Source organism: Toxorhynchites rutilus, chromosome 3 (assembly GCF_029784135.1).
Source record: "Toxorhynchites rutilus septentrionalis strain SRP chromosome 3, ASM2978413v1, whole genome shotgun sequence".
Taxonomy (NCBI): domain Eukaryota; kingdom Metazoa; phylum Arthropoda; class Insecta; order Diptera; family Culicidae; genus Toxorhynchites; species Toxorhynchites rutilus.
In genome coordinates, this window is record NC_073746.1 from 185,474,617 (window position 1) to 185,502,309 (window position 27,693).

The 27,693-nt window shown below is 42.8% G+C and overlaps 1 protein-coding gene across 1 annotated transcript in view; it reads left to right on the forward strand.

Annotated features, from left to right (window-relative positions):
* The first annotated feature begins 1,834 nt into the window (after window positions 1-1,834).
* Window positions 1,835-27,693, forward strand: part of LOC129776154 (multiple epidermal growth factor-like domains protein 8) — a 37,385-nt gene continuing 11,526 nt past the window's right edge. Inside the window, exons 1-4 of the mRNA XM_055781609.1 lie at window positions 1,835-1,992; window positions 18,092-18,874; window positions 18,929-19,162; window positions 20,755-27,601. Of these exons, the coding sequence (XP_055637584.1) occupies window positions 18,497-18,874; window positions 18,929-19,162; window positions 20,755-27,601 (7,459 nt within the window). The 5' untranslated portion in view covers window positions 1,835-1,992; window positions 18,092-18,496. The remainder of the gene's footprint in view (window positions 1,993-18,091; window positions 18,875-18,928; window positions 19,163-20,754; window positions 27,602-27,693) is intronic.

The window sequence follows — 27,693 nt, forward strand, 5'->3', positions numbered from 1 at the left end:
AAAATCCGGGAGGTTATGGGATGGTTCAATGAATAGGGGCTTCAGATTCTGGACTGGTCAGCTTGTTTACCAAATCGAAACCCTGTCAGGAACTTATGAGGAGTGATCGGACGAATAATAGATGCAGCTTACAAGCAGTATGAGTATGAGCAGTATGAGCTTAAACGAGAAGTATCCTTTGCGTAGAACGAGATACACACTACAAAATGGTGCAACTTGGTCGAAACCACTCCGAATGGCTTACTTAAACTAATTGAGAACTAAAGATGGTCTACGAATTAGAAACTTATTGTAATTCATGTGAAATTGATGTTAATTTTGTAAAGGAATGAGAGTTTTTCCATCTGGTTCTATAGTTATGAAACACTGGAATTTTAGTTTTTTGAATGTTTCGCGCCTGAACACAACTATAAAGTTGAAATGGCCAGTCTTTTAAATGAAGATAGTTATTGTATTCTACACTGTATACTCCAATTCAACCGACTTCTTACATATCTCTGGAAACTCAGAGAAAATTTGTGGTTCTATAGTTGTGAAACGCAGTGTATAAGGAGGGTGAACCAGAATTTCCCATTCGCTATTTTCCAAATAGTTTTTAACTCGAAATGCAACATGAGGCCGAGTGTTATCATGATGGAATATTCACCCCTAATCTGTATTTCGATCGATTCGAAATATTTCGAACGACTTGATAAAATTCTATTCGGTATTCCGTTCGAGTTGTTTTTGCATTTCGTTCGATCTGTTTCACTTCGAACATAAAATGGGCAAAACGTTCGAAACAGCGAAAGCGAAATTATTACTTGAACGAAATAATGGTTTCGAACGAAATGCAAATCCGGCGGAAAGCAGAATATGGGTGATTATCGACTAGGGTCTGATCGCATAATCTGGACGTTTTTCGACAATAGCTCGCTTTGGACGTTTCACCAGGTTTTAGCAGCTCAGAGTAGATCACACCCTTTTGATCCCATCAAATACAGATCATTACTTTGGCACCGTAAATATTCTCCTGGTTGTGAATAATGCTCCTGGTTGGGCGGTCTTTACACACGATCTTTTGCTTTTAGGATTGTCGTAAATCCATTTTTCGTCCCCGATAACGATTCGACGTAAAAAAGATTTTCTCTAGTGGCGTTCAACCAACATTTCGGACACGTAAGGCGGCTCGCACACCGGAGCAATAAACAACTAGCAAACTGCAATACGCAATATGCAACAGGAAACATATTTTGTTGTTCTTCGCATACCAGAGCAATAAAAACCCCCGACATTATGCAAACAATCGGCTTAATGTACGAAACTTGTCAAAATATGGGCGATAAGTTGCTCTTCAACCGACACGCCGTGTTGCTAGCGACATGTGTTGCTCTGTAAAGGCGACAGCGATATCGTATTGCGTCGGTATGCGAGATCAACAAAGATTAAATGGAAAAATCCATTGGCGATAATATTGCTTATTGCATGTTGATAGTTGCTAGTTGCTTATTGCTCCGGTGTGCGAGGCGCCTAAGATCGCCGTTCGACATCTCTCGCCTTCAATTCGTATGGAACATATTTTCCTTGTTTATGGATGAGCCCTGCGGCTTTATTTTCATTTTAGAAGTGTGTTAATTTCATTCTGAAAATGCATTATTGATTTCGTTTTCTAAATTTTGACCCACCTGGCAGTATGTTAGGCGCCTTGATTTATACCAGCTGGAGAGTTTGGCAGTTCTCGCGAGTGACAGTGGTCGCAAATTGCATTTGCGACTCGGACATGTTTGACGCTGTCAAATGCTGTGTATTATTATATGGATGCCCCACGATAAGTACAATACGGTACCGTGACTTATGAGAATGGCTTTTCAGCCATCTTGGCCATCAGCCGCAATGTGTGTAAACAACCAGTATTATTTTGCAATATATTTTTTTTTGCTTTTTGTGTGTGGAATTGTTTTAGTGGCAATAAGAGCATTGAAAAGTTGAAAGATAAGCCTTTTACGGTTAAAGGTAGGTTTGTAATATACTCTATCTCATTTTATGTTTCAGCTCAAGAGAACAAATCGACTCTCGGTGTCGGATGGTGATGGAAAATAAACTTGATCTTTCAGTTTTTGATCAATTACTAACGAAAGCTTCATTTATTTCATTCGAATCAAATGACACAGGAGATGATTTCTTAGATTCACCTAGCCCTAAGTTTTTAGATCTCTTCCATAATTGTTTAGAAGCAACATTGCTGTCAATCCGACTATCATAAAACGTTTCCTTCGCCTGACGAATAAGCAGAGTCACTTTTTTTTATCCCATTTATTTATTTAAGGCTCATTAGCTGTAACAGAGCCGAATTTGAATCGTGTACATGTCACGTGATATCTATAATTAGCACATTACACAGTTGCCATTCGCCAGTATTCCTTCTATACCATTACATATGGTACATTCACACAGTAGCCATTTAGGCGTAAGAGTTATTCTTTCTGTTCTTCCATTATCCAGTTGGACCACCGGACAGCGGAGACAGTTGATTGATCATTGTTGAGTTATTTATAGAACAGCAGCCCGATGTGTCTGGCAGAGCAGAGCAGTTGTATGGATGAATCGATCTTATTTCGACCGTGGATCGATCTCCATCGCTGATGATTGTTGCGTGGACGTAGCTATTCTGTAACAACACAAAGATGGTCAATGAGGGCCCTGAGTTTTGAACTCACGATCGATCGCTTACTAAGCGAACGCGCAACCAATGTGGCTACGGAGACCCCCCAGAGTCACTTTGTTCTGAAGTGTTTTGAATACTTTATGATCATTAGGATTTTTGCTATTTTTCCACTTTTCGTAAGCCTGATCATGATCAATGACGGATCTACAGATGCGATCATTAAACCAGGGGTTTTTAGCTTGTTCCGGTTCGAATAGGTACAAAATTATCGTGCAAGTATTTTATATTTGAATTGAAAAAATTAAGCTATACATTAGGATCAATTGATCGATAAAAACTTAACCAATCAAAAGATTGGAAGGCTTCAAATATACCATCTACATCCATTGAATAATAGTCTCGATATTCAACTTGTCTTGTCAAATTTACCTTGCAAAACCAAACCACTTTTTCGATATCGTGATAGCTTTTGCCAATAATGCGTTTGCTTTAACTCACCAAATGGGTAATTTTAGAAGGATTATAGTTTGGGGTGTAAAGAGCAACTTTTCCGAAGATTTTCTAGTAAATAAATCCAAATGGAAATCACAAGTGAAAAATGAGCATTAAAATCGTTTAGCCCTAACGGAATCTTGATTGTATTTGCAAATACCTGTTGTTTGTACAGATCGCGATCTGTACATTTCATGATTGATCAAATCATGCTCCTTTATTTTCCATCCTTGGTCTCGAGGTGCTCAATCGGTGTTTGCGTTATCAGTATTTGTGTAGTTTTGGCTCGCAGTTCATGGTGGAATGGGAATATTTCGTGTCACATAGACACCTTTTGTAGGCATCATCTTCTTGAATGGCACTAATGTTCGTAAGAAACATTTTCCGTATCAACGTAGATCATTAGGTAGTATTCATAGATGTAAGAAAATTGTTTATATATATAGTTTTAAAATTATATTTAAGAATTCGGCTCCTTTAAACTTAAGTAACTGAGCCCGCTGTGAACAGCCCAACTGTGAACATTCGAACAATAGCAATATTCTTACGCTGAAAAAAGGCGACATGTGTTGTGCATCGATAGAATAGGAATTCTCTTGCGCCTAAACGGCTACTGTGTTATAGATAAAAAAAAACAAATGTTTATCGATAGATATCGATACTCTTACGTCTCAAAAAGGTTACAGTGTAATATACAACAAAAGTTATCTTAAGCAAAAAAATTACACGAATTAATTCGGCTCTGTTACAGCTGAATTACTAAATGAGTCTAATAAAATAAACTGTTGGGATAAAATATTATAGGAGGTTGTGTTCAAGAAACGACCGCATTGTTGACGTAGAACTACGCTGTGGTTTAATTCAAGTCGCTTGTTTATAATTGCAGATATTATTTTATAATGCTACGAAAATTTTGAAAATCATTCTACCAGTTTGGTCACCCTGAAATGTTTTTTTTTTATTGTAAAATCATTGTTTGATGATTTATTCTTGTGCGATGATTCATTATTGTAGACGATAATTGTTTGATGATTCCTTCTTGTGCTCGCAGAACGCACGAATCTCGCATGATCGGGATAAGCTGTCATCCTTAGTGGAGAAAGTTTTGCTACTGGTAAGCGAAACCAAACTACACACAAAATTCTAGAACGACATTTACTTTCTTGATGACTAAATAAACGAAATAAACTCTATCTGTTGATCTCCAAAACCTCGAAAAGAGTAACACTGCTTCATTGTGATCAAGATTAGATTACAACCCTAGTTGGAAGCAGTTTTGCGACCGGCACGCGAGCCCAAATAAATTAATAACTTAATATAACTTATTGAACAACTTGGTATACCACAAAAAATTTTTGGTGCACAACCTTGACACCTGCTTCTCTATAGCGTCAGTTCAATGCATTGATGACAGAAAACAAACAATGGTAACTGCTTGAAAAAAGGCTGAATATTTTCCTCAGCAGAGATTCATTACTAATACCCTAGCGTAAATATTTCCCTACCGCTAGCTCCCCTCCTTGTTTATATGTATCACTAGCTAACCCGGCAAACTTCGTCCCGCCCATTTACTTGATTAATTCTCGAGTAATGCAGAAATTTGTGTTTTATTTGTATGGCAGCCACCCCTAAGAGAGGGGGGAGGAGTATCTAACCACCATAGAAACATTCATTGCACCCTAAAGTTTCCAAATGCCTAGTTTGGTTTAATTTGCTTGATTAATTCTCGGGTAATGCAAAAATTTGTGTTTCATTTGTACGGCAGCCGCCTCTAAGAGAGGGGGAAGGAGTATCTTAACACCATAGAAACATTTATTGCATTCTAAAACCTCCACATGCCAAATTTGGTTTCATTTGCTTGATTAATTCTCGAGTAATGCAGAAATTTGTGTTTCATTTGTATGGCAGCCCCCCCTTTGAGTGGGGGAAGGACTGTCTAACCATCATAGAAACATTTATTGCCCCCTGAAACTTTCACATGCCAACTTTGGTTTCGTTTGATTGATTAATTTCCGAGTAATGCAAAAAATTATGTTTCATTTGTATGGCAGCCCCCTCTAAGAGAGGGGGAAGGAGTATCTTATCACCATAGAAACATTTATTGCATCCTAAAACCTCCACATGCCAAATTTGATTTCATTTGCTTGATTAATTCTCGAGTAATGCAGAAATTTGTGTTTCATTTGTATGGCAGCCCCCCCTTTGAGTGGGGGAAGGACTGTCTAACCATCATAGAAACATTTCTTGCACCCTAAAACTTTCACATGCCAACTTTGGTTTCGTTTGCTTGGTTAATTTCCGAGTAATGCAGAAATTTGTGTTTCATTTGTATGGCAGCCCCCCCTTAGAGAGGGGGCAGGGGTCTCAAAATATCACGAAAACCTTCCCCGGCCCCAAAAACCCCTACATACCAATTTTCATGTCGATCGGTTCAGTAGTTTCCGAGTCTATAAGAATCAGACAGACAGACAGACATCACTCCATTTTTATATATATATATATATATATATATATATATATATATAAATATACACACTTATCTTCGCTTTGCGCTCTTCTCAACAGAAGCGCTTCCTATTAATATTTCCGGTCTCGATTAGCTTAGCCTTCATCCTTGGTTGAGATAGTTTTGCTACTGTCATGCAAAACCAAATGACACACAAAATTCCAGAACAATTATTTTCTTGGTGAGCCTAGTTTAATGATTCCCCACTCAACTATGTAGTTCTGAACCTTATTGGAATGGTGTCAATTTGATGTAATGATTGCAATGTCAGAGACATCAGCGAGTGAGAAATTTGGTCGCGTCCACAGCTCAATCCGTTACGAAGATATGTGATGACACTAAACAAGGAACTACTCTTTCCACTTTTTCGTGGAACGTATCTAGGCCGTTAAGCGAGGTATGGGTGTATTACTCCTCCACCCTCATTGTCTTGAGAAAACCATTCGATCCCTCGCCGTCCAGCTCGCCCAGCAACGATGTTGTTCAGTCGATTTCTTCACAAAGAATGAAAATTTGCCTCAGCGAGATCCACTGTTTATACTCTAGACAAATATTCCCCTTCGTTCTTCTTCTTTTCCTTCGTTCATAGAGACTTAACTCTTACGATTTCCCCTGCGTTGCTCGTCGATAAGTTGCTCGTTATTGACATCTCTGTTCGGGAAAGCAAACAAACGGACAGAACAAATGTATGACGATATGGGAATGCTTCCAATTTTCATGAATTAAAACCATATACAAACTATAGGATTATAATGTATAGCATATCAAACAAATCTTAGGGAATTTCCGATTTGTTTGGTATGTAAATCGCCAAAATCCATTTGCGGCAAAAATAGTTATTAACGTTAACTTTATTTCATAAAAACGTGACCTGTTTTCTGATTTGGCACCCTTAATGAAAGACGTAGTTCTACGTCAAAAAAGTAGATTATTGCTTGTGTCTTTTTTATTAGTACCTAGAAGAGATTTTTATGCAAAATAACACACCTTGAATGTATTCTGAGTGGCAGGCTCTAGAATACGCGTGACCTCAATGCAAATCGGAATCATTTTTTTTTTGCGGAAAGTCACCCGACCAGTTAAACCCGAACCCTTTTTTGGCATCATCTTGGCGCTGAATTTGGAAAATGATAGCGTTGCGCGTTATATACAGTGACTCACATCCGTAATCGTACTCCACCATGCAGATCTCTTTTCCCTTCATTTGAAAATCGGAAACAAGCTTTCGGAACATTCTATTTAGTTAAAGTCATAGTGTCATATGAGAGTTAAAAGGTTTGATATCTTTTTTCAGAATAATGGTTTTTATTTCTCTACAAATGTATGTGCTAATGTATGAAAAATTGGTCCAAACTCAGATTCGTACGCTGGTTGGAATCTCTACTCGATTTCGAAAGCGTTGGTCAATTTCCGAATTCCATCATTAGTATGGTATCTCTTGTTCATTGCAACTATCTTTATTTATCAATTTTTACATCAAGTGGTTTTTAAAATTGTTATTTTTAGAAATTTAATGATTTTTAAATTTCCTACACAGATAACTTCCTCAATTTTTTATTGGGACCGTTGAGGAATATCAATAACTTTTGAGTAATTGTAATGTAACAATGTACGAACTTTATATGTCTTGAGCTCTGGGTCATTGTCTTGGCATAACTTGAATCCTCGATTTCATTACATTTTGTTAACACTTTGTTTCATATTTTCCTCCATGATGTTCTAGTAAACATTCTGATCCATTACACTATCGATAAATACCAAATTGAGCAAACAAAAGTTTGTAATGTGCCTAGGAAGGGCAACTTGGATGCCCGAGCTCAGAGGGACAAACCATTTCTCAGCAAAAAAAATCAGTAACTCCAATTTGATTATTCCAAACAGCATGAAACACATCAATGTCTTACTGTTAAGATCTTATTTCCGTGGATGGATTCTAATTTGATATTTTTGGCTCTGATGGTTATCATTTTGTAAGTAGGAAGCGAACGATGAATTAAACATAAAAAAATCTGAAAGCAACGTTCAAACATGGTGGTGGTGGAGGGGTGGTATGAGGATGCATGTATGGGCAATTTGGTTTTCATCGATGGTGTATTGGATCAGAATGTTTACTTGAACATCCTGAAGGAAAATATGAAGCAAAGTGTCAACAAAATGTGATGAAATCGAGGATTCAAGTTTTGCCAAGACAATGACCCAGAGCTCAAGACATATAAAGTTCGTACATGGTTACATTACAATTGCTTAAAAGTTATTGATATTCCTCCACAATCATCCGACATCAATCCTAGTAAAAAAAAAATCACAGGAGGGTTGTGTCCGAGACACGACCGCATAGTTGACGTAGGATTCCGTTAGGCTATCTGTTGATTTTGGATACGTTGGAAGAATTATATAGTTAAACTCTTTGATAATGATTTGGTGGCTCTGAAAAGGGCCATTTTGTTTGATTGTTTGCAATTGTTTGCTCACTGCACCAGTGTTTACCGAGTGATGATGATAGAAGGATGGTAAACATGCGTTGGATGGTGAGCATAAGATAAAAGATACCGAAGTGGAATGGGATACGATGAAAACCGCCCTCTGTGATCCTAGACGAGATGCCTCCTAGGTTATGTATGGATGAAAAAAACAAAAAAAAACTCCCCAATGTAATATAAGATAATGACCAATACCGAACACAATCATCAATTTTTCTCATCAGCAAAACATGTTACCTTAATATAGAGAAAACATTTGAAATGGAAAAGGTAAATTTCTTTTATAATTTGTACTTTCTCTGTGTTTATTTAACCCAATGCGGATTTTAATTGGACTAACAACAACTAATACTAAATGTAGAGCATATAAGAAAAAACTTTTTCTAATATTGCTTCACTTTTCCAATTTTTCTCGCCGCATAAACTTTCCTTGGGTGAAAATGAACACAACAAAACAAACAGCTTAAACCAAACGACCTGTTCTCGAGCGGGAACACACCTTGGTTTTTATTTATGAAAATTGAAATAAATCGTTTCATATTTCAAGTCATTTTTAACACAACTGCTACCATATACAATTTTACACTTACACTTGTGCTAAATTTTTCACAATACACAATCGATCATTGATATGAAATTTCACGAAGCAACCAACATTAAGGTTGGGGGTCTCCGTAGCCACATTGGTTGCGCGTTCGCTTAGTAAGCGATCGATCGTGAGTTCAAAACTCAGGGCCCTCATTGACCATCTTTGTGTTGTTACAGAATAGCTACGTCCACGCAACAATCATCAGCGATGGAGATCGATCCACGGTCGAAATAAGATCGATTCATCCATACAACTGCTCTGCTCTGCCAGACACATCGAGCTACTGTTCTATAAATAACTCAACAATGATCAATCAACTGTCTCCGCTGTCCGGTGGTCCAACTGGATAATGGAAGAACAGAAAGAATACCCTTACGCCTAAATGGCTACTGTGTGTATGTACCATATGTAATGGTATAGAAGGAATACTGGCGAATGGCAACTGTGTAATGTGCTAATTATAGATATGATAATCATGTGACATGTACACGATTAAAATTCGGCTCTGTTACAGCTAAAATGCTAATGAGCCTTAAATAAATAAATGGGATAAAAAAAACATTAAGGTTCCAAATTTAAATTTTATTTGCTAGAATTAATCGTATCACTCACCTTACTTGCAATATAAAAATGCCCCCGATTTGAAATTCCGATTTCCCCCGGGCAGCTTGGTAGGAACAAAAGCTCCTCCTACTTTTATGTATTTGCAATCCCGATTTCCCCCAGGCAGGTTGGTTTTGATGTCTCTGTTAGGGAACCACCGCATGTATCGTCAATTTCGACCAATCAGAAGTGGGCATTTCCGTTAGGATAGGGATTGAGACTTTTGAATTGTTCGTGACAACACGAAGGAGCGCCAACTGTCTGTGGATTGAGGAACTACAAAAGCGAAAAACCCCTCGTTCGTCAGTCATGCGTTTATTTTGATTATGCGTTTGTCTCGCGTTTGGCTGACGTTTCATCGTTTCCGCATACGGAACGAATGACGTCACGACGGGTATAAAAGAAGGACATCTTGTTTGCCTCGCTCTCTTTCCTGTTCGACGACGCCTGCCGTTAACTCTTTCCTGTGCAACGACGCCTGCCGTCAACCTCTTTTCCGGCCAACGAAACCTGCTGTCAACCATTTTGTGAGCAACGAAGAAAATTTATTTGTGCGATATTTAATAGAGTAAATTTAGACTAGTTGTTAAGTTAGGTTAAAATAAAGGAAGATAAATTAGTGAAGTGAATCTGAATACCTACCTGAACGTTTTGGTTTTCTGATGACCTGAAATAAAAAGGCAAATAGTGGAAACATAATCACCTGCTGTCGCTCTGCTACCAGCTACTGTGATTCTCGATACGTTTCGCTGGAACGAACAACGGCTCGTCTGCTGCTTTGATGATCTACCGACATCAGGTCCTTCGAACCGGATAAGCGTCGAAACTCCGCTCATCTGGTACCCACGTGCTACAATCTACGATCCGCCATTGTTCGATCCATTCGGAACGTTCTAGAACATCCACGAGCTCGCTGCGGGTAGTGACCATTGTTCCTGTTATTGAATTATTCATACAAGGCACGTTATTGCCTTACACAAGGTAATTGCATTTCCAATAACATTCATTTTCCCCTGAGAGCTACGCGGTCTTGCGTTTTGCAGATCTGATCCTCACTCTGCCATCATGTCCGCCGAACGCCGCATCAAAGGGCTCAAATCACGCTACAAAAGCCTGAAATCATCACTCATCCAGATCAAAACCTTTGTCGACGAGTAACAGGAGGATAGGGACTCCCTCGAAGTTCCGGTTCGTCTGGAGCACCTTCAGAAGCTGTGGACCGACCTGGATAGCGTCCAAAGTGACCTGGAAATGCTGGACGATGATGCTCTGGACGAACTCTTGAAGGAGCGGATGGCGTTCGAGTCGCTTTTCTACAAAGCAAAGGGGTTTCTTTTGGCCATGAACAAGCAGCCTACTACGTCGATCGCGTCTCTGGCTAGTCATTCTCGCCACCTTCCTGCACAGTCGTCGCACATCCGCCTGCCAGACGTCAGACTGCCTACGTTTAGTGGAAATATTGACACGTGGCTCAATTTCCACGACCTTTTTGTGTCACTGGTTCATTCCTCGGCCGATCTCTCGAGCATACAAAAGTTCTACTACCTGCGCTCTTCACTCGCTGGCGATGCACTGAAACTCGTTCAGACCGTTCCGATCAGCGCCGAGAACTACCCTATTGCATGGGAACTTCTGATAAATCACTATCAGAACACTGCCCGACTCAAGCGCACCTACGTAGATGCTTTATTCGACTTCCCTTCGTTGAAGCGGGAATCTGCGACGGAATTGCACTCGATGGTCGAGAAATTTGAATCGAACGTGAAGATCCTGAAACAGCTCGGTGAACGCACGGAGTATTGGGATATAATCCTGATCCGCATGCTTAGCATTCGACTAGACCCGACCACGAGGAGAGACTGGGAGGAGCATTCGTCTGCGCTGGACAACGTGTCGTTCCAGGAAATGACCACCTTCATCAAGAGGCGAGTGACAGTATTACAAACTATCAATATGAAGGCTCCAGAAATTCCACCCCCTGCTACGCCGAAAAGGCCTACTCAACGGCCAGTAGTCAGTAACAACGCTTCTCAGCAGTCAACCAACAGCGGTCGAAACTGCGCCGTCTGCCTCGATCATCATCCGGTCTACCTTTGCCCTGCCTTTTCGAAGCTGGATCTGGAGGGAAAGGAGAAACACGTTCGTCGCCTGCAGCTTTGCAGGAACTGCCTTTGAAAGGGTCATCAGGTGCGGGACTGTCCATCTTCCAGCTCTTGTCGAAGATGCAGAGGACGTCATCACACTCAACTCTGCTCGGGGGAAAACGTAGTCGCTGAATCCGAACAAGCGAGATCGGTCCCCACTCCAGCGGCTGAACATCAAACACCGAAATCTTGTATCAGCGCATCTCTCAACTATACGCCTAACTGCGCTCCATCTGAGAGTCGTCACAAGAACGTCCTACTCGCTACTGCTATTGTAACCTTGGTCGATGCCAACGGGGCAGCTCATCTCGCTCGGGCTCTTCTGGATTCTGGGAGCGAATGCTGTTTCGTAACGGAGTCGTTCTCGCAGTCGATCAAGGCACCACGTCAAAAGATCTCGCTGCCAATCTCGGGGATTGGGCAGTCATCAACCTACGCGCGCTACAAAATCGTGTCCACCATACGTTCCAGAACGAGTAAATACTCCGCCACCGTGGAATTAGTGGTACTTCTGAAGGTCACAATCGATCTCCCATCGTCATCCATAGATCCCTCTGCATGGAAGATCCCTCCTGGAATTCAGTTGGCCGATCCGACTTTCTACCGCTCTCATCCGATCGACTTGATTCTGGGCGCGGAAATCTTTTTTGACCTCTTCACGGTGGATGGTCGAATCCAACTCGGAGACTCGTCGCCATTCCTCGTCAACTCCGTACTTGGTTGGGTGTTGTCCGGGAAAATCGCGAACGGAACCCCAACCACTCCGATTGTCGCCAACGTAGCCAACGTCACAACGGTCACTGAACTGCAACATCAGATGGAGCAATTTTGGACCATCGGAGAAGGCACCCCCTCATCATGCTATTCGGTGGAAGAAACAGCACGCGAGAACCACTTTTTCCATACTGTAACTCCCAACTCGAATGGCAGACACATCGTTCGCCTGTCACTGAAAGACAACGTACTCGAGCAGCTTGGAGACAACTGCTCCAACGCTGTTCGTCGGGACACCACGAAACTTCGGGTCGTATTTGACGCATCGGCTAAAACTCCCAGCGGTGCATCTCTGAACGATGCCCTAATGGTTGATCCGATTGTGCAGGACCTCCGAAGCATCATTATGCGCTCGCGGCGCAAAAAGGAAACGCTAATTGCTGACATTAGGCAAATGCTCCATCATCTCTTGGTGGACCCTCGAAACACGCCGTTGCAGTGCATCGTCTTGCATTCCACACCGGACACACCTCTACAAATCTTCAAACAACGAACGGTTACCGCGAGCGCTCTCTTTCTAGCAACGAGAGTTCACCAGCAGCCTGCGGACGATGGACAAAACAACTTTCCCAAGGCTGAAAACATCTCCAACTCGCAAAATCTACCGGAAGTAAAACTAACCACATCAGAGGCTTCGTGTGTGGTCATCGAACCTAGCTTCATCGACGAAATCATGGGAAAATTCTCCAGCTACACCCGCTTCGTACGAGTTGTGGCCTACTGTCATCGTTTCCTGCTGAATCGCGTTCACAACTACAAGCAGACAATCAACACCAAAACTCCAACTTCGGAAATTACTCTCCTCAGTAGCGACGGAATCAGAAACGCCAAAACTGCTTTGAGCAGACTCGCTCAGCAGCAAGACCAGTGGAATAGGCTCCAGCATTCACATCCCGTTAGATCCAAATTTCGGTGGTTAGCTTCATTCATTTCGCTGGACCGGCTGATCAGGATTGGCGGTCGTCTCACTCACGCATCACAGCCATACAACATTCACAGTTTTCATCTGAAGAACCTACATGCTGCTCAACAACTCCTACATACACTTCCACGCCTGTGGTACTGGATCACAGGGGCCAGAAGTCTGCCAAAAATGTCGTTCATCAGTGCATCTTTTGGTTTTAAGATCCGCCTGAAGCTTGTGGCAGTGGACTACTGGGGTCCAACAGCGCTTCGGCCACCCTACCGTCGAGCAGCCTCAAGCAAAGCATACATCGCAGTATTTGTGTGCTTTTCAACACGCGCTGTGCACATAGAGCTCGTCACCGACCTCAGCACAGCAAAATTAATTCAGGCTCTACGCCGCTCCGTTTCTCAGTGTGCAGTAATTTACAGCGTCAACGGCCGTAACTTTCTCGTAGCGGACAACGAAATACAACGACTTGTGCGAAACCAGCAACACCGTCAAACAGTCGCCCAGGAGTGTGCTACCAAAGGAATGCAACCACTAACGCCGGAGTACTTTTCTTTTGGGTCCGCTCTGAAGGCCGTGTCAGATTCGGATGTGTTTGAAATCCTTCTCAACCGGTTGACGCAGTGGCAGCAAACTCAAAAACTGCTGCAGAACATCTGGAGAATGTGGCATTCCGGATATTTATCGACGCTGCAATCGAGAACGAAGTGGTGCAATCCTCCAGTCACCATCAGCAACGGTCAGTTTGTTCTCCTACAAGCTGAAAATTATCTTCCGATAGTACGGCCAACAGCAAGATTCATCGAAAAACACCTAGGCGCCGACGTCATCCGTGTTGTGACCGTTCAGACGCTACACTCGTCTTGTGTCGAAGATTTGCTTGCTACCAATTTCACCCACACAAGGCGAAACACCGGAATACCACCGAGCACTAAAAACAACACTAACATCCACTTTCCTGATGAATTCCATTTGATTTTCCTCACGATTCCAACGGCTACCTATAATTAAACAATTGCAACGCTTTTATTAGTTAGGGAAAAGAGTATTGCTGGTCATCGTCATCGCCCGCAATCAAAACAATCATCGCCTGACGTCTATCGAGTGACAGCCGCTCTCATCATCATCGGAGGAACCAAGGCGCCTAGAAGTATATACTAAGGTGGGCCAACTTGCTAAAACCAAGGCGCGTAGAAGTATATCCTAAGGTGGGCCAACTTGCTAAAACCACTCTTCAGCCATCTTGGAAGTCTACTGTGTTTTGTTTGTAAACAAAACACAATACGCTTGTGCCCAAGCTCGCTCGTGATAAGTCTGTCTCTTTCACACTTCAAGGAAAAAATTCCCCTTCTGCTTTCTTCCGTACTGTTTTCATATACCGCTCCCCTAACCAACTTAGTGACGAAACGGCCTCACCTAGTACCATAGACCCGTCTTGGCTAAAACCACTCTTCAGCCATCTTGGAAGTCTACTGTGTTTTGTTTGTAAACAAAACACAATACGCTATTGCCGAAGCTCGCTGGTGATCAGTCTGTCTCTTTCACGCTACAAGCGAATAATTCCCCTTCTACTATCTTCCGTGCTGTTTTCATATACCGCTCCCTTAACCAACTTAGTGACGAAACGGCCTCACCTAGTACTATAGACCCGTCTTGGGAGGAACCATCATCAATAATGTTCATTTATCGTTTAACTGTCAGAATGGACGATTCTGAAGGGGCCAGTATGTTCGTGACAACACGACAACACGACGCCAACTGTCTGTGGATTGAGGAACAACAAAAGCGAAAAACCCCTCGTTCGTCAGTCATGCGTTTATTTTGATTATGCGTTTGTCTCGCGTTTGGCTGACGTTTCATCGTTTCCGCATACGGAACGAATGACGTCGCGACGGGTCTAAAAGAAGGACATCTTGTTTGCCTCGCTCTCTTTCCTGTTCGACGACGCCTGCCGTTAACTCTTTCCTGTGCAACGACGCCTGCCGTCAACCTCTTTTCCGGCCAACGACACCTGCTGTCAACCATTTTGTGAGCAACGAAGAAAATTTATTTGTGCGATATTTAATAGAGTAAATTTGGACTAGTTGTTAAGTTAGGTTAAAATAAAGGAAGATAAATAAGTGAAGTGAATCTGAATACCTACCTGAACGTTTTGGTTTTCTGATGACCTGAAATAAAAAGGCAAATAGTGGAAACATAATCACCTGCTGTCGCTCTGCTACCAGCTACTGTGATTCTCGATACGTTTCGCTGGAACGGACAACGGCTCGTCTGCTGCTTTGATGATCTACCGTCAGTTATTTTCATGACATATATTTTTTTTCAATATGAGAAATTGTTATCTTCTTCTTCAATGGCACTAACGTTCCTAGAGGAACTTCGCCGTCTCAGCGTAGTATTACTTGCGTCATTTTTCATTAGTACTTAGTTGAGATTTCTATGCCAAATAACACGCCTTGAATGCATTCTGAATGGCAAGCTCTAGAATACGCGTGATCACAGTGCAAGTCGGAGGAAATTTCTTTGACGAAAAATTCCCCCGACCAGAACGGGAATCGAACCCGAACACCCGGCATGTTAGTTATGACGCTAACCACTCGGCCACGGGAGCACAAGAAGAGAAATTGTTATGGAGTGCCGAAATCGATTGACGCAAAAATTTCATCAATCCATCATGAAATGACTGAGCAATAAGCGTTTGATATTGGACAATTTTCACGATGTGCTCGATTTTAGATTTTCAATTTGTACCCGAATATGTTCCCGAAAGACGTAATCCTACGTCAAAACTGAGGAAGTTATCTGTGTTTCATAAATAAATATTCCTCCTGAATGGTGAACTCGTAGATATGACCAAAGACAGCTGAACATAGTTGCAATGAACAAGGGATACCATACTAATAATGGATTTCGGAAATTGACCAACGCCTTCGAAATCGAGTAGAGATTTCAACCAGCGTACGAATATGAGTTTGAGCCAATTTCCATACATTCGCCATTTATAGAGAAATAAAAACCATTATTCTGAAAACAGATAGCAAACCTTTTAACTCTCATATGACACTGTGACTTTATCTAAATAGGGAAAAGAGATCTGCATGGTGGAGTACGATTACGGATTTGAGTCACTGTAGTCGTTATGTGTTATGTTGAGTGTAATTTGTAACGGTGCGGAGTCGATTCGAATTGAATGTGGCTCTCTGCGTAGGAGAATGTTTCTCGCGTAACTTTTGAAAAGGTCCTATGTAACATTCACATCAACTCGAGAAAAACGAAGTTAAAGACCGGAACATTGTTCCGCGAATTGTTTCAGAAGAAGTCGATCTTTATTACTACTTTTACCACTATCAGCCAATAATAACTCTGGAAAACCAATCGAAACTGTTGTAATGTGATTTTAGTTTGAAATTGAAGCCTCCGAGCGAAAAATGTTACATTGGACGTTTTGACTGACGGCTTTGTACATTGGACAAATTACGTTGCACGATGAAAATTTTAAAATAACTACTGAACAACGATCCAAAACTTACACTTCGTGCTAAAAGCAGATCTCTATTGTTATCATTCGTAGAATTGCACTAAAAACGGTATATACAGGGTGGGCCATTTAAAGTGGAAGCATCTGGCAACCCCATAACTTTTGACAGAGATGTCAGATTAACAAATGTCATACCGCGTTGGAAGCGTCATTTCAGTACAATTTTAACCATTAACACAATACACACATAAACAACGCGCTGAAATTGTTCAGCTGTACATTCAAAATAACTTCTCAATTGTGTTAACTAAACGTGCGTGGAAAAATAAAAATAAAGTTAAAACATCGCCTGGAGACAACACTATACGTCGATTATATGCCAAATTTATATCGTCTGGTAGTGTTGGTAATGCCAGTCATCTGTCCAGACAACGACCAAGACGTTTCGACGAGAATATTGATGCCGTTCGAGCCAGTGTTGCAGAGACTCCATCGACATCAGGTCGCCATCGTTCGCAAGAGTTAGGCATCGCTCGAACCACCATTTGTTCGTGAAAATGAATTGGACAATTACTGGTTCCAACAGGACGGCGCTACATGCCATACAGCGGCTGCCACGACCAAATTATTGCGCGAAATGTTCACCGGAAGATTAATATCGAAAAACGGCGATTATGACTGACCACCGAGATCACCTAATTTGACGCCTTCTGACTTTTTTTATGTGGATATTTAAAATCCAAGGTATACACTGGTAAACCAAGGACCCTGGCTGCGCTGAAAGACAATATCCGACAAGAAATTGCTGCCATATCGGCGCAAACATTGGGCAAAGTGATGGAAAATGCCGAAAAAAGGGCACATTTTGCGGTCAAGGCCAGAGGTGGTCATTTACGAGATATCATAATCAAAAAGTAGTTAGAACAAATCTCCTTGGACCAAAATAAATGAATTTCAAAAAAAAATATTTAAAATTCCACTTCTTTACTTTGCTATTGCAAAAACAAATCCTTCCACTTTAAATGGCCCACCCTGTATACCCGAAAATAACAAAAACTCAAAATGTCCGAAGTGCGACTTCGTGTTCTTTTGGTTGCTTTGTTACTTCGGACGTATCGAGCGTCATAGCAAAGTGGCGTCCGAAGTAGCAGTTGAGTGCTTAAAATTAGAATCTGTACATTGGACATATTTTGTATCGGTGATAAAAAGGTGAAAAGGATAGATACTTGAACGGTTCTTTTCGCAATGTGTTCAATGAGTGAGAACTAATGGTGTGCATCCATTATCTCGATTTGTTTACATTTGTTACTTAGGACCTTTTCAAAAGTTAAGCGAGATTTGAAGTTTTGTTGACATTGACTTTATGTTGACGTTACGCTTGATTATTAATGGAATCTCCCACTAGCAAGACATCATCGGTGTTAATGTTTTTTTATTTGAGTTTTATGTCGTTTTTCTGTTTTTCTAGTGAAATTTATTGAAATGAGGCGGCTGGTTTGTTCTGTTCCCAAAAAATGCAAGTGTTGTGTTAAGGATGAGTTTCGAGGAGAGTGTACCGACAGGAATAGTAATAATGCTGGCAGTGTCCAAAGATGTAACAGTGACTAAAAAGATTGTGAATGGATGCTATAAGTTGGAAACTGTTTAGACGATTCTCGGCAATATAAACTGTTAATATGTTTGAATTCTTTAATAGTGGAAATGTTCCAGTATGATTACGACTACTTATTTTGGGCAGAGAATAACATTGTATGCCGGAGGTAAACAAAGTCTGCAGAATTGCGTGAAAATTTGAACCAAATATTGTGAAATAGATACTTGCGGAGAAGGGAACTTTCTGTTCAATCGGTATCATATAAACATTATCAATGTTATGCTAAAGAAGTACCACACAAACATGCTGTTACTCTTAATGTTGGCATGTAGTTTACCACTAACAATAGGTTTGTCTATGACAAACAACAATCAACAGCAGCAACCTTGTGATAAAACAAGACGAGTTTTCACGGAACTGTACGGTGAAATCAGTGATGGTCCTTCAGGACATAACTATACCCAGGATTCACACTGCGAGTGGCTGATAAAAGCCAACAATGATAGTCAGTTCATTACCCTCACCTTTCGCAGCATGGGAACGGAATGTTCATACGATTATATCTTCATCTATGACGGTGACTCCTTTCGGTCGCCTCTGCTCGGTAGCTTCAGTGGAAAAACGGAACCACAGAAAGTGACCGCCTCATCGGGGAGTGTGAGTATGTGACATGCTCAGCTAATATGGATGTTAATTTAAACTTTGTTTCAGATGTTGCTACTTCTGTATAGTGACACCAACTATGTACTGGAAGGGTTCAAAGCAGAATTCTCTGTAACAAACTGTCCCAACAATTGTACAGGTCATGGTAGATGTGTGGATCATTCATGCATTTGTAGCGACAATTGGATAGGCAACGATTGTAGTCAGGACGCTTGTCCTGAAGGATGCGGCAAGGAACAGGGAAGAGGAACCTGTATTAGTGCGAAATGCGTTTGTTCGAATGTACGTACTGTATTGCGTGACTGGAAAAATCGAGGAGAAGGAAATAAGAGCAACAGAAATAGTTGCGGAGAAAAAAGCGTAATATCGAAACAGCCTATCAAAAATGCGCAATTTTGATTATAAATTTATTTTTTCGTAATGAAATTTATCTTGAGATCAACGCACAATGGTCCAGGAGGTGCTCTTAAGCGGCTATTAGTATTCAGAGCTCGATAGTTATTCTCTAGACAAAAACTGTCTTCGACAAAGTTGTTACATATGAGCACTCATTTTTATGTTACCAAAAATAGGGTGACCAAGATTGTCGATGAAATAAAAAATATAACTTTCTTATCTTTATAGATAAAGGTAAACTTAGTTCGACGATTTTTTTGCCCCAGGTATTTGAGACATCTTTGTAGAAGCGCCTTTTTTCTAAGTTGCGTTAGGGTCACCATGAAAAACTCTAACTCTAACTAAACTTTCTTACTCTAACTTTTATATTACAAATTCTACATGCAAACTGTCTTCGAAATTAAAGACTTTTAGAGCTTACTAATACAAACATTTTGCGATGCAGGACTTGTCAATAGCAATAACAATAACTAACAATAGCAATAACTCTCGGAATCCGAGCTGACCTCGGATGACCTGTGACCAGTGTTGCTACACGTACAGATTTATCTGGAAAGGTATAGATTTTATTGTTTTTTTTGTACAGATTCTGTACGGTACAGATTCCATATTTTTTGTACAAAAGTACAGAAAGGTACAGATTTTCTTGTTTGAATAATTAATAACACGTGAAGTTGGTAAAACATATAAGGCAGAGATTCAATTTCTGCCACGTTTGTACATAGGCCAAATTACAAAACACAAACTCTAAATGACCGAAAGTACAATTTTGTGTTGTTTTGATAGCTTTGTTACTTCGGACATTTCGAGCGCCGGAGGAAAGTGGCGTCCGAAGTAACACTCGAGTGCTTCAAATCCGAATCTGTACATTGGACATTTTGACGTGGCACTATGTCTAACCGGAATATATTGGGGGTAAAATGAAAACTTAAACACAGAACATGCAGGAAAAAAATAAAGATTACGAATGCTTATAACTCGAACATTTCTCAATAGACCGGAAAAATGTTTGCATCAAATGTGTAGGAAATATTTCTACGCATTTACCACAAATAATAAAATGTTATTTTTCACCGTTTTGATTGACTCGATTTACGGTTTCCTCAACACAGCCATCAAAACCAAGGTGCGTGGGAAATTGGCATTGCAAATACATGCAAGTTGAGGAAACTTTTGTTTCCATCGAAATGTGTTCCCTAAAACAGCCATCTAAACCAAGGTACCTTACATTACATGGCGTTTGTGCAAATTCTTTAAGGAATATTTTCGATGGGACAGATTTTTGGTACAGATTCTCGGAAGAAAAGTACAGATGAAAAATATTTTTCATTCTTTTAATAATATTTTTTGTGATATTGCGCTTTTTTTTCTCTGCGGTTATTATTCTTGTTTTCTTCAAGATTTGTTTCTGGTAATCGTTGTATTGGCATAAAATGATTTCATCTAATTGATTCTGCTCTTGATTCTCATCCATGCAGGGTTACTCTGGACAAGCATGCAGTCTACACAACACCCGTCCAGTCCCGAACGAATGGCATTGGTTATCTACCTCGAAAAATGGACTAGCGCCACGTGCCACACATACCACCGTATACTACGGACCAACAGATTCATTGTACGTGTTCGGTGGTTATAATTTGAACGAAGTGTTGGACAACCTGAACATTTACCGCTTCGACAAGAGCATTTGGGAAAATGAATGGGGAACGAAGCTGGACAGTGAAGAAATGCAATCGATTGCCAAAATCAATGGCAAAGCGCGAAAGGGACTATCCTTTCCTGACGCACTCACCAGATCGCTGGGACTTAAAAAGGAGCCGAATTTCTTCAATAATTTCATATACTCGTTGACGGACAACCGAACGAACCATTTCAGAGCGATGTATGGGGACTATTCGAGGCCCCTCGGGCGCTATGGCCACGCTGCGTGCGCTGTTAAGGATGGCTTCGTTATTTTTGGTGGAAAGCTATCCGGCGGAAGTTTGGCGAACGATTTGTGGATGTACAACATAAGTAACAACAGCGGCACGTGGTCGGAGAGGGCAAAACTGTCCAGATTTAAACCTCCTCCGCTAACAAGGCACACGCTGACGCTGGCTGCTGATGATTATGTCTATGTGTTTGGAGGTGCGTTGGGCAATGGCGAGTTTTCTTCGAAGTTGTTCAGAATTAAACTGTCAGCGAATATCGTCGAAGAACAATGGGAGGAAGTGATCCCGAGAGGTGGAAAAACATTGGATCTGCGAATGGTTGCACACACATGTTCGTATCATAAGAATACGAACTCGCTGATAGTTTACGGCGGTGTGGTGGCTGGTGTGGCAAGATTTTCGAAGCTATCCGATCGTATGTTTTCGTTTCAATTGAACAATCTGCATTGGACCGAGATCATGTATCCGCGGACGCCTTTGCGAGACGCTTATATACCGCGGGAACGAGCTTTCCATACGACTGTGATCAATGGAAATTATTTGATAGTGTTTGGAGGATATTCACATCGTCATAATAAGGAGGAAATTTGCTATGACAATCAGATGTATCTGTACCATTTGGGATGTCACAACTGGATCAATCAAGATGTGCTTGGGACGAGTTCCAAATCGAGGTACCCGAAGCAGCAGGGGGTATTTGCCCATTCCGCGGCACTGAGAAATGGCAACACATTGTTCTTGGTTGGAGGATACCATGGGAACGTTAATGGAGATTTGCTTGCCTATACTTTGCCGCCAATTCTTGTGGTTGAAAACGAAGATACTTTCGAACCGGAAGCCGCATGTCCAAAGCATGTTTCCGTTACGGAGTGTCTTTCGGATCCCGAATGTGGCTGGTGTTCGGCTGACAGTGTGTGCTATGGGAGGACAATTGGAGCGAACTGTACAACGAATCTGCAGACAACGAGATGTCGTGGAGTTTGCCCGGCTCTAGGAGATTGCCACTCCTGTCTTATTCATGGATCTTCGTCCACTGGTGGTATTAAATCGATTGCCAATAAGTTGGGACTGGATAAATGCACTTGGTGTGTTCAGAACGCTCGTTGCCATCACAAAGATGACAATTATGGAGCCTGTGGTGAGGATACTCCTTCCCAAAACCCTGGCTGGTGGGGACCGAAAGGAACAGAAATAGTGGATCCCGAACAATGTACCCAGAAAGATACCCGGCCGGGGTTGACATTCTTGAAGTATCTGGATCCGGTGAATTGGTCTATGCCTGATACGGTTATGATTGTAAATGCAACCATGGTGGACTTCAATATTCCGGCCCCAAGCGCCCAAGTCGAACCCCCTTTCACCGGGCAGGTTGTGGCAAGATTGCTCGGATTTATACGGCCACCAGCTGTTTGGGAGGGACTTGGGGAACGACTACGGGCTTGTGCCAGTCACTCGCAAGCGGTGCTGCGCATGGCATCAACGGATGTGATCAACTACGACCCCAGCAAAACTCTGCTACCAATCGTAACTGCAAACATCACAGCCAGCCAAACCGTTTGCGAAATGGCACAGTGGCGCAGTTTGGAGCCACGGTTCCGCGTCATGGTTGATTTCCAGGCGAGACGCCGTACGCCTGGTTATGCTGAGAACAATCATCAGCAGGTTAGCAAAATGGGACTTCAGTACAGCTCGATCCAGCAGGATGATCCGAAGGCGTTCACTTTCGAATTTTTGGAACCCTATTCAAACGGCTCTTGCGGCAATTACAGGAATTGTCTTCATTGCTTGTCGGATTCGTTGTGTGGTTGGTGTGATCTGACCAGTGAATGTTTTTCACGGCAGGTGAAAGAATCTGTTTTGTGTCGCAGAGAGAATCACTGGCGTTATTTAACGGTTCAACCGGCACAATGTTCCAACTGCTCGAACTATATTTCCTGCGAGCAGTGCATAGAAGCCGGCCAATGCGAATGGTGGCCCGAGGAGGCACGTTGTTCGAGGAAAGGCCGATCTTCGGCAGCCGTTACCACGATGAAAGATTGTCCAATACCGTGTTACTTGCGTGCGAATTGCAGCAGCTGTTTGAATGAACGGGGCCGCTGTGTGTGGTGCGAGGCGACCAGTCAGTGTTTCAGTTTCTCAGTTTACACAAGTGAGTATCAGTTCGGGCTGTGCCGTGAGTGGCTCGATCGAACGGTTCCAAGTGGTATCGCTCCAGCACAAGACCCCGCTGGGAACGAACATCATCAGTCTTTGAAACCTGCCCAGCAGTGCAAATCCTGTGCCAGTCATCTAAACTGTTCCCACTGCTTGAGCTCGCTTAGCTGCGGATGGTGCTATGACGCGGATAATCCGATCGAGGGGGTATGCATGCAGGGAGATTTCAACCGGTCCGCTTTCGATTGTCAGAATGCTTTGAACATGTCCGACGGGAACGCTCGCTGGTCGTACGCACAGTGCCCCGATGTGGACGAATGTGAACTGAGCCTGCATGATTGCCACGAGCAAGCGGAATGTTCCAATACGCACGGTTCGTACACGTGTCACTGTAAGAAAGGCTTCATCGGAGACGGTGTTCGCAATTGCAACCAAACCTGCTACGAGCCATGTGTCCACGGTTATTGTTCTGAAGGACCTGAATATAAATGTCAGTGTGATCTGGGCTGGACCGGCATCGATTGCAGTCAAAATTGCGAGTGTAACAATCACTCCACCTGTTTGAAGGGGATAGGTAAATGTGATAAGTGTATGAACTGGACGGAGGGGTTGTTTTGTGAGAGGTGCAGCTCGGGAAGCTTTGGCAATGCAACTTCTGACCTCGGATGCCAACCGTGCGATTGCAATGGACATGGTAACGAAGCGTTGGGCGTGTGTGATACTTTGACCGGCGAATGCTACTGCCAAGACAACACAGAGGGGTTGAAGTGCGAGGTATGCAACCGGAATTTTTACGGGGATCCTCGAAACGGCGGCCAATGCTACTACCAATGTGAGGCACGTGGTGTGCTAACAAACGTTGGAACGCAAGGGATTGGCTCGTATCAATCGCATCGATCGTCCTGGAGTGGGACGGAAGTTAGAGAGTGCTTGTGGATCATAAGTCCTTATGTTAAGCATGGAGAGTTGAAGAACGCCATTGTTCAGTTCGAAATAGAACCACACGATATGAATGTTACCTGCGGACAGAATGCAGTGTATATTTACGATGGATTACCAGATTTGACGGGTGCGACTCTACAAAAGCAACTGTTGGCTGTATTTTGTAGCGAGGATAAAGGTCCTTGGATCACGGAAGCGCGGTCAGGACACCTGACAGTACACTATAAACAGGGGGGATATGGCCAAGGCTTCAATGCGGTATACACTGTGATGAGCTGCACAATTAAGACGTGTATACGCCCCTACATCTGTGTTGAGGACAAATGCATCTGTCCGAAAGGGTTTGCCGGTCCAAGGTGTGCATTGAAAATTTGTCCATCCGACTGTAATTCCAAATCAAAACAAGGAACGTGTGACGTTGGTTATGGTCGTTGCATATGTGCCGCAGACTTTGGTGGACCTGATTGTTCTCGATTGATCAAGCCCTCGAACATAATATTCACCGAATTATTCAATTCATATCTTATCTCAGATGGGTTTGAACATCTACGAAAAACGTTACCCCGATTCGGACATTCCTTAGTGGCAGACCGACGTGGCTCACTGTGGATGTTTGGCGGTCACTCGCTATCACATGGACCTCTCAACGACATTCGTCAGTTTGATACTAAAAACAACACCTGGATGCAAGTGACGGTCGACTCTGGCCCCGAGGATCGAATGCCTTTGGGACGATACTTCCACGCGGCAGAAATCATCTTCTCCAAGCAAGCTATCTACATTTACGGCGGCCTGTCCCGCAACCAAACCACCCATCTCGTGCTGGACGACTTCTGGCAGTTTGGACTGCAGATCCAACGATGGAGCATCGTGAATCAAAACGGCTCAAAACCCCCGCCATTGGCGGGTCACACGATGACCTTGATAAAAGACGGCGAGAAGGAGATTCTGCTGATTATTGGAGGATTTTCGGTTGCCTACGGGATGCAAAACAACATATGGATGTTTGACCTAACCTCAAACAGTTGGTCGAAGCCCCCGACAATTGGAGCCAAACCGATTAGTATTTTCGGACACAGCACAGTTTGTCACCCATCGAAACAAGTGCTGTATCTGTTTGGCGGTTTCACATACACAGATGGCAAAACGAAGGCCTCGAACAATCTGTACGCGTTTGATTTCAAAAGCTTACGTTGGACTGAACTTCCCGCGTTTGTAAACAAACCCACTGACTACATCCCGCAGGCACGCTATCTTCATTCAGCGGTAACCACCGACAACTACATGCTGATAATAGGCGGCAGAACTCACCCTGGCCTTCTGGACGATACGATAGTTGCGTATGTGTACAAATGTAACCAATGGATTCGACTTAGCGGAAACGCTGAAGTGGTAGGAAATTCCCTCGGTCAAACGTACGCCCAAGCGATGACCCAAGACCCGGAATATGGTGCTTTCTACGCCGTTGGCGGTTGGGATGGTAGCAGCTATAGTCGTGTCACAAAAATCAACATGCCTGACGACCTTTGTGATCTGTGGAGTAGTTCCAAATATGTTTGCCGCCAATATATGGGTTGCAGTTTCTGTGCCGTAAAAACAACGGAAGAATACACCTCGCATTGTTACTCGGTGGGAAGCTCGGATGTTTGTGACACCCAAAATGGGACGCTTTCCTTCAATAACGGGGCCGCCTGTGACGAAGAGTGGATATCGAAGCGAAACTGCTCCTCGTTCGATACATGCACAACTTGTCTCACGTCCTATCCTTCGCACATTGAAACCAGTGCCGTTTGTCGGTGGTGTCCGGATTGTGGAGCTCGTGGGAAGTGTCTGTTTCACGAATCGCAATGCGACTCCGAAGGCAAATGTGCGATTCAAAATACCACAGCTATAACCTTGGAAAGTTGCCCGGTGTTCAGCTGCGCTGCTGCAGATTGCGAAAACTGTCACCTCATCCCTAATTGTTCTTGGACCTTCACGGGAAAACAGTACCAATGTGAGCATATTAACGAAACCGAATCCAACAAAAAGCCCAACGCATGCCCCTCGTACTGCCACTCCTACACAACGTGTAACAGCTGCCTGAGTCAGTCTTCGTCGGAGGGTGGCTTCTCGAGTTGCAGATGGTCAACCCAGTTGGGCGAATGCATTTCACCTACTTATCAACCGTTGTACTGCGCCGGAAGTATTTGTGGTTTAGTGTTGGAACCGGGGGATGTTGAACAATGTCCCGAGACTTGTGGATCGTTCACACAGTGTGCCACTTGCCTGCAGCATGCGCATTGTGGATGGTGTTCGCGCAACAGTACCGAAGGTGACGGCGTTTGTACGGAAGGGTCTCTCGACAGTCCCGTGGATTTTCCAGCTACCTCAACGTGCGATGTAATTTACAGGGTGAAGAACAATATCACATTCGTAGATCCAAGCGATAGATTCAGTTGGAACTACGTGAAATGCCCCCCCGAGAACGAATGCGCAAACAGCCATCACAACTGTGATGTCAAGTCCGAGCGTTGCGTGGATCTGGTGCACGGGTACGAGTGTCAATGCGCTGAAGGTTATCGGGCTGACTCGGCTGGAGTGTGTGTTCCCGTGTGTAAGCAAGGATGTGTCCGTGGTACGTGTGTGGAACCAGACAAATGTGAATGCGATTTTGGATACGTCGGATCCAATTGCAGCATTCAGTGTCAATGCAATGGCCACTCCAATTGTGCCGGACCGGATCAGCTTGACAAGTGTCTACATTGCCACAACAATACCCATGGAATGCAGTGCGAAAAATGCATGCCACTCTTTGTGCGAGATCCTCGCAACAATGGTGAATGTATTCCTTGTTCGGAATACTGTTATGGGCATACGGATCTGTGCATTGCGAAGGATGTGGAACCACTCGTGAGAAATATGACTCGAACTGAATTGTTAAACTCAATCACGGAAGGATCCCAATCCAATGCCGTGTGTTTGCGCTGTGGAAATCACACTGACGGGGATCGTTGTGATACTTGTATCGCAGGCTATTTCCGAGGGGCTACGATTACGACTGACCCATGTCGACCCTGTCAGTGTCACGGTCACGGAGATATGTGTGATCCAGTTACGGGCGAAAAATGCAACTGTGGCAATAATACCGAAAGCGATAACACTTGCTCGGCGAAAGGAAAAAATCTGGCCTACAGCTGCTGGTCGATGCAGTGTACTAAGTGTAAAGATTCCTACTCGGGTCATCCATCCAACGGACATCAGTGTTACAAGCACATTACGGTGGACTCTAGGATGTGTTTCGATGCCAAAACGATAGGTAAGTTCTCATTCGCGCTGAATAAAATTATCTTATGACTATCCTATCTTATCCTATGACGCAGCGCCGTCTCAAATTGCACTGAAATATTG